A 15,014-nucleotide genomic window follows, 5' to 3' on the forward strand; every position below is an offset into this window, starting at 1 on the left:
AGATGGGATAGACTTTCATGCTCCTTCCTCGTCCCCTTCCCTGCTCCCTGAGAAAGGATAGCCTTTATCATTGAATAAATTCAGGTACAGCCTTTATCTCTGAATGGTGATTATGAGACTAAAGATTCCTGTCTGTCACTGAAACACAAGTGTATAATGTTGTTCCCTGTTTTGTTTTCCTTTTTACCATCTGGTAGACACAGTTATATTGTTTTGAAGTGTTAATTACATTTTCAAGAGGAGAATTTGCAAATTTCTACTTTGGGTACCTTATTTGTAGCTGCTGCTGCTGCTTCTGCTGCTTTTTCTCCTTCTCCTTCTCCTTCTTCTCCTTCTCCTCCTTCTCCTCCTTCTCCTCCTTCCCCTGAAGATACATTTCTTTTTTTTCTTATTTCCTTTAACGGTGATGCTTGAATCAAATAAATGATGGCTGAGGCTTACTGGGAATTGTTTACAAATCATTATTTGAAGTCATGGTTTGAAGTTGGCTTGCAAACTATAGTTTGGAGGTAATCCTGATTAGTGTTTCGCCATTAACTATAATTTGCCTGTGATGTCTTGGAAATCTATGGTTAGAGGGATCTAGGAAAAAGAGATGGGAATTCTCACACAAATGGGGGAAGAAGTAAGAAGTGTTGGCTTACAAGACACCCGTTATACTTAACCCATCAATTAATATCTTTTCATCTCTTTTTTTGTATCCTAGGCATGAATACTAGCAAGAGTGAGACCGTAAAAGAGCCCCCTTTAAAGCCTTCCAGACGATCCTTGCCATGCCTTGCTCAAAGCCAAACACACCCTCACAGTCTCAGCAAGCATTCCTCATTCCTTCAGCCAAATCGAGTACAGCCTCAGCCTGTGAGTGCAGGAGCGTCGACGACAACTATCGATGTTGTGTCAGAACGAGGTGAGTGTTTACCTCTCCATCTCCCTATGTGAGAGATCAGTAGTTTTTTATAAAGAGACCTTGCAGTATATTTCATTCCAGTAGCTCTGCTGTTTTCTAAGAAAAGCTGTCATTCTTGCTGCTGTTGTTCATGCAAATAAAAATAAAAGATAGATGACATCCTGTTTACCTGTGGAAGAGTGTTTGGAAGAGTGGGGAGTGGGGATGTCTGTTTTTAAACAAGCAGGGAGTGCCTGGTGAGAAGAGCTAAACCCTGTTCCTTCCCTTGCCTTATGTCACTGGGAGCCAGCTTGGTGTAGTGGTTATGAGCAGCAGACTCTAATGTGGAGAACCAGGTTTGATTCCCCACTCCTCCGCATGAAGTCAGCTGGGTGAGATTGGGTTAGTCACAGTTCTCACAGAACTCTCTCAGCCCAACCTACCACACAGGGTATCATGGGTACTAGGTCTGCTGAGGCTGACTACTCCTCAGATAAGGAAGAGGCAGGGAGCAGCCCAGCCTCCTCTGGAGTCAACCCAGAAGAAGAACCCTCAACAGTACCTGAGGAGGAGGAGTCCCCAGCAGCTGCACAGGAGGTGCAGCCAGAAGGAGAGGCCGATCCTGAGCCTGGCCCAGCACCACCAGTTGCAGACACCCCAAGGCCAGACTCCTTGCCTAGTTCTCCTGAGTGCCTCAGACGTAGGGCACGCCAAAGGCTGACTATGCAGGAGCGAAGAAGGAATGCCAGACTCCAGCTCCTGCAGAGGCAGAGGGAAGAGCTGTAAGCCTTTGTAGACTCAACCCCAGGGTAGGAAGGACCTCAAAAGTACTCAGTGCACCTGGTTCAATGCAGTAGCAACTTTGCTCACTCAGACCTGCTCCTGCGTGTGTGTAGCAGCCGCTCCTTGTCCTTGCAACCTTGAATTGACTTCCCGTGCTCACTTTGGTAGCACATATACGAAAACCTTGAATTGACTTCCTAGCTCTTTGACTTTTGGCTTTGACTGACCTTAATTCTGGACTGTGTTTACAAGCTTCCAGTGTGTGGTCTCTGTGGCAGCTAGCCAAGACAGCACACAGGGTGTGGGGAGAGGAAAGGAAAGTGAACGTAAGCTGCTCTGACACTCCTTCAGGCAGTGAAGAGAAGACCGGAGTATAAATCCAACTCCTCCTCCTCTTCTTTTTCCTTCCCTTGCCTAACTGTGATTTCTCTTAGCCCAGCTGACTTTCAGTATTGGAAATTGGCTAAAAGAAAGTGCTCCAGGTTACAGAGCACAGGAAGGTAAAGCATGGGAAGAGATAGGGTTTATCTTCACACAGTTGTGTGCTTTGTTTTGTTTCAAAAAGAGCCCAAACCCTCTGCTTTCTACATGAACCAGTAGAACTCCCCGTTATCAGTTGTACACACTATTACTCATATTAATGGGCTTACAATTTTTACTGCCTGTTGTGCATGTAAGAACTAAAACCCATAGAAATGAAGAAAAGGAATAAATAATGACTAATAACTATAAAAATAGAAAAATGTAAAGCCCTATGAAACAAAAAATATGAACGTGTACATCTCAACTTTCATTTATAGACATGATACTTTTTAAAAGATACAAACAAAATAGGCAGGGTGTTTGTAACATAAACTAATGACTTTCATGGACATTTTCTTTCCAGCCAAAGTGATGGAAACACTGGAAAACAATTTACTCAAGTTGTCTAATACAGAATACAGTGATCCATTCTTGGGTGAGTTTCTTTGCTTAGATATATTCTCTAGAATGTGTGTAAGATTTTATTGTATATGGACATTGGCCCTTACATTACAAAATACCATTAAAAGAAGAAGAAGAAGAAGAAGAGATTGGATTTATACCCCACCCTTCACTTGGAGTCTCAGAGCGGCTTACAAACTCCTTTCCCTTCCCCTCCCCACAACAGACACCCTGTGAGGTGGGTGGGGCTGAGAGAACTCTGACACAAACTGCTCTTTTTCAAGGACAGCTGTGCCAGAGCTTGTGACTGACCCAAGGTCACATCAGCAGGTGCAAGTGGAGGAGTGGGGAATCAAACCCAGTTCTCCCAGATTAGAGTCCGCGCACTTAACCACTACACCAAAGAGTACTTATGATTTAAAACATTACATTCAGAATAAAACTCAATTATACAACTAAAATGTCAAAATACTCGAGTAATTGTTAAAAACTGCTCTCCAACAGTGGACAGCCTAGAACTGAGAAAGTGGTGTTATTATTTACAAAAGGGCCACCTGCCAACAAGACAAGGGTTTCTTCTATTATTATTTTTTAATTAAATGCCTTCCAGAAGCCATGGAATGTTAAAGGCATTTGAATGTCAGTTGGAGGAAAATGGAAAGAGGAAGGAGGGAGGGCAATTTAGACTATTCTGAGGCAAGGGAGAAATTAAATAAATAAATTCTGAGGCAAGGGAGAAACTAAATAAATAAATAATTAAATTATGGTTGCGTGTGTATCCTGTGGTACATTAATATATCTATTTCTCAAGGTTGGTCAGATCTGTGGATCAGGCCCACACTGAGAAACAGGAACATTTTCTCCAAACCTGGAGAAACCCCCCTGGTTTGCAGAAAAATCTAAAAACATTTTAAAAATCCAGGGGGGGGGTGAATACCACCCCCAAATGGGTAAGTAGCAGGCAGGTAGATGGCAGGGAGAGCCCCCACCGCCACTGCTTTGGGGGGAGGAAGAAATGGGCTGGCAGCTGGGAGAGCTGCCACTGCTGTTCTGTGTGTATGGGGGGTGGCGGCGGCTGGCAATGACTGCAGAAAGGTGTGCATGGGTGAAGAGGCTCCTTATCATCCTTATCTCTGTAGCTGCTGGCTCAGCTGTCCTTTTAAAACTTTCTCCCAGCTTCTAATCTGCTAGACTTCAGGGAGAAGCAGCCCTGCAGGCAGGGGTTGGGGCATGAGGAGAATCCTTTGCTCCCCTCCCTCCCAGCTCTTGCACTGCTTTTCCTCACAGTCTGCCCAATTAGAAGCCAGGAGAAAGTTTTAAAAGGACAGCTGAGTCAGCAGCTACAGAGATGAGGACGAAAAGGAGGGCCCTCACCCACTTGCTTACCTGTCCTTTTTTAAAAAAATTAATAGATCAGATTGTAGCTGAAGAGGACAAAGTAATTGGGGGGGGAGAAAGAGATGGGGGAAACATTGACAGAAGAGAAGGGGGGGGGGAGAAAGAGATGGGGGAACATTTACAGAAGAGAGTACGGGGAAAGAGAGGGGGTAAACTGTCAGGGAAGGAGGGGGGGAGAAATATAGAGGTGGAAGATTATTTGAGAAGGATGAAGGGAAGGAGGCAAAGTCGGGAGAATGGTATGCACCCTCCCTGCAAGTTTGTTGTGAGTCCCCACTTGTCTATATACTAATAGCCACCCATGGGCCCCATCCGCAGATAGCTAAATCTGCAGATCAGAGCCACGTGGAGGCTAAACAGATTTTTCCAGCAAACTTGGGGGAATTCTCCAGGTTTGCAAAAATCCTGAAATGTTTAAAAAAATACACAGGAGGGTTAAACCTAACATCACTATGGTGGTACCTGGCAGCCATGGCAGGCCTGGTGGTGGCAGCTGCTGGAGAGCCCAGGGGCCAGGGCAGCAATGAAGTAGCCCAGGAGCTGGTCCGTGCCAGGCAGCAGCTGCTGACGAGCCCGGGGCTGAAGCAGTGACAAAATAGCCTGGGAACCGCACCAGGCTCAGCAACAGTTGCCAGAGAGTCCAAGGGCTGTGCTGGGTGGGTCCAGTGGCAGCTGCTGGAGAGCCTGGGGCCATGCTGTGCTCAGCGAAAGAGTGGGGGTGAGATGAGATTCAGCTCCCACAACTCTCATGGGCCCCCCACTTGTACGTCCTAATCTTAATTCCCTCCCTTCCCCAGATTCAGGGTGCTATAAACTTTAAAGGGGTCTAACCACTTTGGAGCTAAAAATACCCTAGAGGGATTGTGAAAAGGGCAGATACAGAAAGCAGTCATCCAGAGTAACCCCCTTTCCATCAGTGGAAATTTCCGGTTGGTTGCAACCTGTGTTTCTTCTCCTTCACTCGATAACATCAGCCACTGCAGGCATCAGTGTGGATCACACAATGTCATGATGCAGCAAGTTGTATATCTACAGAGGTGGGGAGAGAGAGAGTTCACTTGTGCAATAGAATGAGTAAGTAATAGTTATGACTACAGCTACAGATTTTATATAACTGTAATTCAACAAAACAGGCCACGCAGACAGCTTTTCTGTTCAAACATTAGCCTCTGATCCTCGATATGCTCTGTTCTGGTATTAGTGGACCTGTTAAGTGAGGTTTGTTCTTCTTGCAGAGCACTTAGTAATGGGCTGCTGAATGAAAAAAAGTAAGAATGACACAGCTGCAATCAGTGCTAGAACGCTGATGGAGCTTACATAACACAGATGATTAATGAGTTTCATTTCTTCCGTGATCTACTACGAACTGCCCCAGGAGGACATTAAAGATGGATCTGAATTAAGTGACTGATGTAAATATTTAATCACCTAGCTTCAAGGAAGGGCACATAAAAGGAAAATCGTACACTATGTATGAAAGAAGGCAAGAAAGCAGCAGACTCTGAAGCCTTTAATGTAACTGGCAAAATGCCAGTTAATCCTCAGACCTGTTACAGAATTGATTGCTGTATTTAGAGCCACAAAAGTGCATTGAATGAACATAGATTACTATCTTGCCTCATGGCATATAGATGAAAAATTCTGATGATAATCAGATTGATGGAAATAAAAAACATACAAATCCGTTCCATGGAAAGGTCTGAATGATCCAGCTCATTAGCATTGTACATCCTGCACAGTCTACCAACCATGCAGCCAGGGCCGGCTCACCCGCTAGGCGGGGGGGAGAAATATAGAGGTGGAAGATTATTTGAGAAGGATGAAGGGAAGGAGGCAAAGTCGGGAGAATGGTATGCACCCTCCCTGCAAGTTTGTTGTGAGTCCCCACTTGTCTATATACTAATAGCCACCCATGGGCCCCATCCGCAGATAGCTAAATCTGCAGATCAGAGCCACGTGGAGGCTAAACAGATTTTTCCAGCAAAATTGGGGCATTCTCCAGCTTTGCAAAAATCCTGAAATGTTTAAAAAACTACACGGGAGGGTTAAACCTAACCTCACTATGGTGGTACCTGGGAGCCATGGCAGGCCTAATGGTGGCAGCTGCTAGAGAGCCCAGGGGGCAGGGCAGCAGTGAAGTAGCCCAGGAGCTGGACCGTGCCAGGCAGCAGCTGCTGACGAGCCCGGGGCTGAAGCAGTGACAAAATAGCCTGGGAACCGCACCAGGCTCAGCAACAGTTGCCAGAGAGTCCAAGGGCTGTGCTGGGTGGGTCCAGTGGCAGCTGCTGGAGAGCCTGGGGCCATGCTGTGCTCAGCGAAAGAGTGGGGGTGAGATGAGATTCAGCTCCCACTCTCATGGCCCCCCACTTGTACGCCCTAATCTTAATTCCCTCCCTTCCCCAGATTCAGGGTGCTATAAACTTTAAAAGGGTCTAACCACTTTGGAGCTAAAAATATCCTAGAAGGATTGTGAAAAGGGCAGATACTGTGTTTTTAGTATATTATCAGAAGGCACTCATCTAACCCCCTTTCCATCAGTGGAAATTTCCCGTTGGTTGCAACCTGTGTTTCTTCTACTTCACTCGATAACATCAGCCACTGCAGGCATCAGTGTGAAGCAATGTGGATCACACAATGTCATGATGCAGCAAGTTGTATATCTACAGAAGTGGGGAGAGAGAGAGTTCACTTGTGCAATAGAATGAGTAAGTAATAGTTATGACTACAGCTACAGATTTTACATAACTGTAATTCAACAAAACAGGCCACGCAGACAGCTTTTCTGTTCAAGCATTAGCCTCTGATCCTCGATATGCTCTGTTCTGCTATTAGAAGACCTATTAAGTGAGGTTTGTTCTTTTTGCAGAGCACTTAGTAATGGGCTGCTGAATGAAAAAAAGTAAGAATGACACAGCTGCAATCAGTGCTAGAACGCTGATGGAGCTTACATAACACAGATGATTAATGAGTTTCATTTCTTCCGTGATCTACTACGAACTGCCCCAGGAGGACATTAAAGATGGATCTGAATTAAGTGACTGATGTAAATATTTAATCACCTAGCTTCAAGGAAGGGCACATAAAAGGAAAATCGTACACTATGTATGAAAGAAGGCAAGAAAGCAGCAGACTCTGAAGCCTTTAATGTAACTGGCAAAATGCCAGTTAATCCTCAGACCTGTTACAGAATTTCTGCGCCTGCCTAGGGCGCAGAAGCACCTCGAGCCGGCCCTGCATGCAGCCAGACAGGGTTGACAATTCTCTGAAATTGGAGGGATATTGAGCCCCAAGTGGAACTCCTATATGACTGGTAGCCTGTGTTTGGCTTTGTGGGGAATTGATTATATTATGCACCATATTGTGTGGCCTTGTAGAAGCCATAACAATCCAGACCAGTCTGATCTCATCAAAGTGTGGAAGCTAATTAGAGTCACTATTTGGATGGGAGACCACCAAGGAAGACTGGGGGTGCTATGGAGAGGAAGGCCATGGCAAACCACCCCTGCTCATCACTTTCCTTGAAAACCCCATGAGGGGAAACTTCGTGGGGTTACCATGAGTTGATTGTGACTTGGTGGCACACTTTACCTTTAATTCTACCTTCATAATGGCTGTAGAAATTGCATCTTATTTATTTATTTAGATAGTAACGCTGTAATTTTCTCTCCAGTGGTGACTAGAACATTCCTCCCTCATCTTTTTTTTATCTTCACAACAATTTTAAGGTAGGTTAAGCTGAGAGAGACTGGCTTGCCCAAGGTCGCTCAGTGAGCCTTCATGGCAGAGTGGGAATTCAAACCTGGGTCTCTCAGATTGTTAACCTATCAACTCCCAGGCTAACTTTGAAGAGATCTTTTAACCTTAGCATAAAGGAAGCAAAATCCAATGTGAAAGGGGTTCAATCTAAATATTTTAATTACTTTATTTCAGCTGTGCAACAATGAAGACTTTAAGGCAAGAAGGTTCATTCCTTCATTTCAAATTCTTATCACAGATTCCTAAAGATGATAAATCCTTCAACCCTTCTCCTCAGGCTCCAAAAAACAACAGAATTCTAGAAGTTAAATTCTCCATTAGTTCCTCTCTATCCAAGAGGACAAATTCCAAAAAACCCAGAAATCTCAATAAATTCTAACACATATTATGTCAGTGCTGACTCTTCTAACCTCAATATTAACTCTTTACACTATCAGGTTACAATAATCTCACCAGTTTCCAAGAACAATAATAAAATAAGTTGGCCTTAATTGAAGCAATCTAGCTGACAGGTTTTACATCCGCATTCTTTTAGATTCACTCAGATGCGGTAGAAGATAACATATAAAAAGCAAAGTGGTGTTCACAAACTGTAGAATCACCACAAACTTCCACGAAAAAGAACAAGAGAGCCAGATAGGTCATAGGCTGCTTCCCTTCCACTGCAGAGCTGTGCTGTCATTTTTATACCCTTTTTCAGGGCATCCTTCCTCTTGTACCATAAGCTGAAATCATCTTGGCCAAAATTGCTATACAACCAGTTCTGGATTTTACCTGGTCATTTTGACGTTAATGGAAACATACCAGTCCCACATGGATTTCTCTTAAACAGAGTGGGTCATGTCACCCTTTTTAGTTTTCTCCATTATCCCTCAAAATACCAGAAATAACTCCAAAAGAGTTCTGGCTCACCTTCCCCAAGGCTCATACTAGAACATTAAGAAGTTGCCTAACTACTGCCCCTAATGTTGTGTGTGTTAAGTGCGGTCAAGTCACTTCCAATTTATGGTGACCCTATAAATTAATGTATAACATTCTATCATTAACAGACTTGCTCCGAACTACTTCTGCTTTTCACTTTCCTTGAAAGCCCATTGCTGGGGTTGCCATAAATTGGCTGCGACTCGATGGCACTTTACACAGACACACACAACAGCCTTGCTCATGTCTTGCAAACTGAGATTTAGTCAATCCATCTCATGTTGGGTCTTCCTCTTTTCCTGATGCCTCCAGCTTTTCCTAGCATTATAGTCTTTTCCAGTGACTCTTGTCATCTCATAATGTGACCAAAGTACAATAGCCTCAGTTCAGTCATTTTAGATTCTAGGGAGAGTTCATGTTTGACTTTATCTAGAACCCATTTATTTATCTCTTTGGCAAACCATGGTATCTGTAAACCTCTCCTCTGACACCTCATTTCCAATGAATCAACTTTCTTCCTGTCAGCTTTCTTTGTTGCCCAACATTCATACATAGTGATGGAGAACATTATAGTATGAATTATCTTGATCTTGGTCACCATCATCCTGACACTTAAGTAGGGATGGGATCAAACCAGCTCACAAACTAAAGTTCATCACAAATTTTGTCCAGTTTGTGGTTTGCAAAGCAGTGTTCACAAACTGTAGAACCTCCATAAACGTCCATAAATTTTGATGCATGAAAAACAGTTGTTTGGTTTCAATGGCTTGGAGCTGAGGGCTGTTATATAGAATAGTGCTGTTATATAGAATATTTTTTGCTGTGTTGGGGAACTTGAATGAATGGGGGGAAAAAAGATTTTCCAGGTTGTCAATCCAACAATGCTAAGCACATATAAGACTACCTGTGGTTACCATCATGTATCTGATTCTGAGCTAGCCCCAGATTACAGAGCAAAATCTCTGAACAATTTGGTCAAGAACAGAATATGAGATATTTCTGCAAATCAGGGCAAATTTGTGGTGGTGGTGGTCATGGAAAGTGCCATCAATTTGTGACCCCATAGAGTTGTCAAGGCAAGAGACATTCACAGGCGTTTTGCCAATGCCTGCCTGTATGTCGTGACTCTGGTAGTCCTTGGTGGTCTTCCATGCCAATACTAACCAGGTTCAGCCCTGCTAAGCTTCCGAGAGGCAGCAAGACCGGCTGTGCTCACTTCAGCAGCACATATACTAACATAGGGACAATTGATGAGACTGGCTACCCTGGACTATCCAGGTTAGGGCAGGAAAGTCCCAGGTTTGCAGGAAAAAAACAAACCTAAAATAAAAAACTGATCTTTAACACACACACCCTAAAAAACTAGAGACATGTCTTTATTTACATAGCCATTACAAATCAAACAAAAATACTAAGAGCAATCTTGTGACACTATGTCATGAGATCTTGGCACAGCAGCAACCTGGCTGTAAGTAGCTTGTAGTAGGGGTGGGCACTTCCAAAAAATTCATATTAGGATTTCAGAGAGTATAGTAATTTTTAATACCTTGAACTTTCAGGAGTGGAGGTACCATTCCAGAAAACCATTTTGCAGACACTTTTCAACCATATCCCAAAATCATGCCATTAAACATGAGATTAAAACGTAATATTTAGTGCACCCACTCCTCCCCCAAGGCAGCAGAAATGGTGTGGGGGGGGGAGCACTCAAGCTGGGCCACTATGCTGATGCTGCCACAGCCCTTGCAATGCACTTTGAAGCGTCTGGGCAACCTGGCCTCTGAGTCCAGATGCAAGATGCCAGGTCTACCACCCGTTGGAATCAGTGGCAGTAAACCTGATGCCTAAACTGGGGAGCCAGATATACCTCCACTGTTTTCAATGGTCAAGAAACCTAGCCTCTGGAGGCTATGTCTGCCACTCATTGACAACAGTGGAGGTTTAAAGAATGTTTAAAGGGCTATGCTAGCACTGGTTCCATGCCCCAGCTGTGTGTGCGTGTGCTCCTGCCTGCCTGCCTGTCTTACTCATACATCCTGTGCTGCTGCACCACCTCTTGCTGCCTTCCTGAGCCTGAAACACTCCTGAAATTTCAGGAGAAATCCCCCTCCCCAAAAGAATTGGGAGTGTTTTGCAGCATTCTAGGTATTCCTGACCTGAAATACAACAGCAATTGGGTGCATCATTTGGGTTCAGAAATATCCAAATACACACCCTTGACATCCTGAGTGCTTTCCACTCCAATCCTGTCCCCCATCAGATAGAGGGGGTGAAGAAGAGAGCACACTCAGCATGTTTTCTGCTCTAAACCCACCCCCCTTCCCATCACTTTCTTAGCAATAGCTGGGAGTTCTACTTGGAGCAGAAAGCATGTTCTATGTACTGTTTTCTCCAAAGTTCCCTATGGTCGCTGCCAGCTAAGTGATCATGGGGTATTTGGGCTAGCAGTGGAGAGTGCAGGATATATTTTCCTCACTGGCCAACTGGCCTGAAGCATAATATGTTGGCCAACCTCCTAGTAGTGTGATCAGGGATCTAAACCTGAAAGCACATGTTTATTTATTTATTTCTTCATATTTGTAGCCCGCCCTTCCTGCAACCGGTCTTAGGGAGGGCAACAACATCCCATCAGTACAATAAAAACAATATTTAATTAATACAATAAATAATTAAAATATCAAGACACTGTCATATACATTAAAATGGTGGTCACAACCCTACAGTAGAAAAATTAACTGTTACGAGAGGTCCTGGCCCAGGATTAGATGTAAATAATGGCTAGCAGTTGTTAAATGGGTGACAAGAACCTCAGGGAAGCCATACATTGGATGTCCGCTGCCTCAGTCAAAGGCCTGGTGGAACAGCTTCGTCTTACAGGCCTGGCAGAATTGAAGAAGATCCTGCAGAGTCCTGATCTCAATGGGGAGCATGCTTCACCAGGCAGGGGCCAGGACGAAAAAAGCCCTGGACCTGGTCAAGGCAAGATGGATGTCTTTTGGGCCAGGGACCACTAGGAAACGTTGATCCATGGAGTGTAACACTCTTTGAGACATATACGGGAAGAGGCAGTCCCTCCGGTATGTTGGTCCCAGGCCGTGTAAGGCTTTAAAGGTTGTTACCAACACCTTGAAGTGGATCCGGAATTCAACCAGTAACCAGTGCAATTGGTGGAGCATCTGCTGAATGTGAGCATTAGCAGGCGTGCTGCTGCATTTTGCACCAGCTGTAATGTTGTGTGCTTTTTGTACCAAACCGAGCTCCCTCACCAGGCAGGCAGTAGTGGTAGGGGAGGCTGCTAAGTGCACTTTCCACTCCAAGTTGCTGCTTAACACAGTGGGGACCTCATGGAACAGCAGCGAGAACTGTTGCCTTGTTCAAGTACTGAGGTTTACCTTTTCTCAGAGAATTAATCTTATGTGCATCATCTTGCTGCATATTTGCTTTATAGCAATAGGAAACATGGTTGCTCTTACAGTGCTGTCCTAAGCAGCTACAGCCTTATAAACCCATTGGTTTCAATGGGCTTAAAAGATGTAACTGTTTAGGATTGCACTTTAAGATTCACAGTGGAACTGAGCCCAACACATCAGTCTTTTTGAGGAATAATTTCTAGTGTCAACATACTAATTAACCTACACGCTGCCTTGGGATTTCAGATAAACTGCAGAAAAGCTTAGTAACGTTGTGTATTTAGAAAAAAAACCTTGTTCTTGCATAAGGGTAGGAGGCCCTGAACAGAGAAGATTCTCAAGGGAGCAGTTCTGCAGAGATACAATCTGTGAAGAAATTCATCTTTGATTTTTAACGATGACACAGCTGGATTTCCCAAAGGAAGCTTAATAATTAAAGTAAACCTATGTTTGCTTTAGTTTTTATCTTCAAAAACTATTTGGATATCCCAGTAAATAGAGAGAGAGAGAGAGAGAGAGAGAGAGAGATTTGTACCCCCAAGCAGAAATGCTGCTTTCTTTGATATTAGGATTCTGACTAATTCCATCTTCATCGGTGTAGATTTAGTGTTCTTAATGCCCTAATCTTGGTTACATGGTTAATGTCTTAACCATGGGAGTGATCATGCATTTGTGATCACAAATGCATCACAGTCACTCCCTATCCTTCTATCCTTCTGCCTTACATGTGAATAGCCTTCTCTATTTGGTAATTTTCATAACCATGATAAAGCTTTATGGGTATATCAATACTCATTATACTTAATCATAACCAGGACTGCCCTCATAAGTAGCATTTTTCAATATGATTGAGTCTAGTAACCATGTGAGCCAAACCTAATCAGGGTTAGGAGACTGGAAATGTTACATATAGATTGGTGCTTGCTCTTGTGGAATTACATATAAATTGGCAGAGAATCTGGAGACAAAAGTTAATGAACTTATTTTAATAAGCACCTCATTCACATACTGATTACTTCAGAATGCATGAATAAAGTCTAGTTGTATCTATTTGCATTACAGCAGTCTACTGAATGTGTAATGCACTGCCCTAAATATGGCATTTTAAAACACAATTCCGTATTGTCTGCTCAACTAGACTAAGACATAATGGAGTTCAGACAGGTAATCTGAAATGTAGATTCAGTTATTTTACATTTATTGTATTACTGTTATTTCATCAACCAGTCCTATTCTCTCTGACACCTACCTGGATGTTTCCAGGGGTCAAAGACTGATTGACTTAATCAGATTTCTTAAGTATTCTTGTTAAGCATCATTTGTTTAAAAATAGAGGTCACTCTCCCAAAACCATCTCTTGAGTAAAATGGGTGATTTGGATTCATTTGTCTTTTCTTAAAGTCTTCAATACTCTACTATAGTATACTATTGTATTATTCATAGCTATAAAGAAATAAAAGTGCTGAAAGTTGCATATCTTCTCATTTTCAGTCCTGTGATAGGAGACAATGGCCCCTACAAGAATTAAGTACTTAGCCATTAAATTTAGCTGCCTGCCGTCATCCCAGGTAATGGCTCGGAATCTAAAGTTTCCATCTGCTTGTACAGTATACTCATCCTTTGCAGAGGTAGTCCACTAGTATTAGCACAGGAGGAATGCACTCCTCACTGGATGAATGCATTTTTAATACTTTTAAACCTAAATCTCAATTGAGAAGATCTGGAGTACAGTCCTAAGCAGAATTGCTCCCTTCTACGTCATCGCCATAAGTTTGAAGTGACTTGACAGCATTTAACACACACACATGTCCATTATGTCAGTGGTCTTTGAAGGGTGTAACTCTACTTGGGATTGCACCATTAGGCACATCCTTAACTCTTCCATTGCATTCAACAGAACTGAAAACTCTGATGAGCTTACTTTTCATTGCTGTGAAAACTGGCATTTGGGTGGGGGGACTTGAAAAAAAGTCCATTATTAAAGAAATTGATCTGCTGCTGCCTGGAGCAGGAGAGAAAAGATGTTTATGTTGCTCATTCAAGGCTCCCTGCCTTCTCTTACTGAGCTGGCACTTCGTTATTAGCTATTAAAGCAGCGAGCGATTGTGCCATCTCCAATTGTGTGACTAAGGCATTTTCCAGATTGCCTTAATATTCCATTTCCATTCCCCTATCTCACCAGGGTATTTTTTCTGTGTCCAGACAATGTCATTGATATCCCCCTATTGTCCCAGTTTTTCCTCGTTTTTTCCCATTCTTTCCAAAATTAAATTTTCCCATACTTTTTTTTTTCCTTTGAGGAATGAATTCACAAGATAGCCTCTTGCTTGGAATCTGAACATTTTTTTTCTACCTCGTGAATTACTGCCAAAACCCACCCATAAAGGGTGGTTTGGGCAGTGATGATTTTTTAATTTGCATGCCAACCTTTCAATGTTTCAGTGCTGGAGGACACCCACACTAAAAAAAAGGTCAGTCCCATTGGGAGGCCTGACACCGGCAGCCAATCATTGCCTTCCTTACAATTCCTTCATTCACACTCGAGCAAAGTCTAGCATGTCCCTGGGCAACATTTTCAAATACATTTTGCAGTGCATGGAGCTACCATGAAAACATGCAAATGAAGGAAACGAGCTGTTGTGAGCTGTGTACCTGATGAAAATCAGGTAGAGGAATAATTTTTTTTTGGGGGGGAACCAATGAGAGAAAATGTTCAAATGGGGGACGAGAGGCAACTAATAAGAGATGAGACCAGGGGTCATTTCATAGAAAAAGAGCTAGGGGAACTCATTAGCATAACTCATTAGCATATGCCACACACTCTGACATCACCGGAAGTGTGTCATCAGGCCACACACCCCACCCCCAATGGTCCCGGCCGCCACCGCCAGCCTTGCAGCTCCACTGCCGAGCCCCATGAGGGGCCCAGCGGTGGA

At 43.4% G+C, this 15,014-nt stretch overlaps 1 protein-coding gene across 1 annotated transcript in view; it reads left to right on the plus strand.

Moving 5' to 3' along the window:
• Positions 1-708: 708 nt before the first annotated feature.
• LOC107114872 (anoctamin-3-like) overlaps positions 709-15,014 on the plus strand; it is a 25,073-nt gene continuing 10,767 nt past the window's right edge. The window contains exons 1-2 of the mRNA XM_015416476.1: positions 709-907; positions 2,556-2,627. Coding sequence (XP_015271962.1) covers positions 709-907; positions 2,556-2,627 — 271 coding nt within the window. The remainder of the gene's footprint in view (positions 908-2,555; positions 2,628-15,014) is intronic.

The sequence above is a fragment of the Gekko japonicus genome, unplaced genomic scaffold (genome assembly GCF_001447785.1).
Source record: "Gekko japonicus isolate JY-2015 unplaced genomic scaffold, Gekko_japonicus_V1.1 scaffold2228, whole genome shotgun sequence".
NCBI classification, from domain to species: Eukaryota; Metazoa; Chordata; class Lepidosauria; order Squamata; family Gekkonidae; genus Gekko; species Gekko japonicus.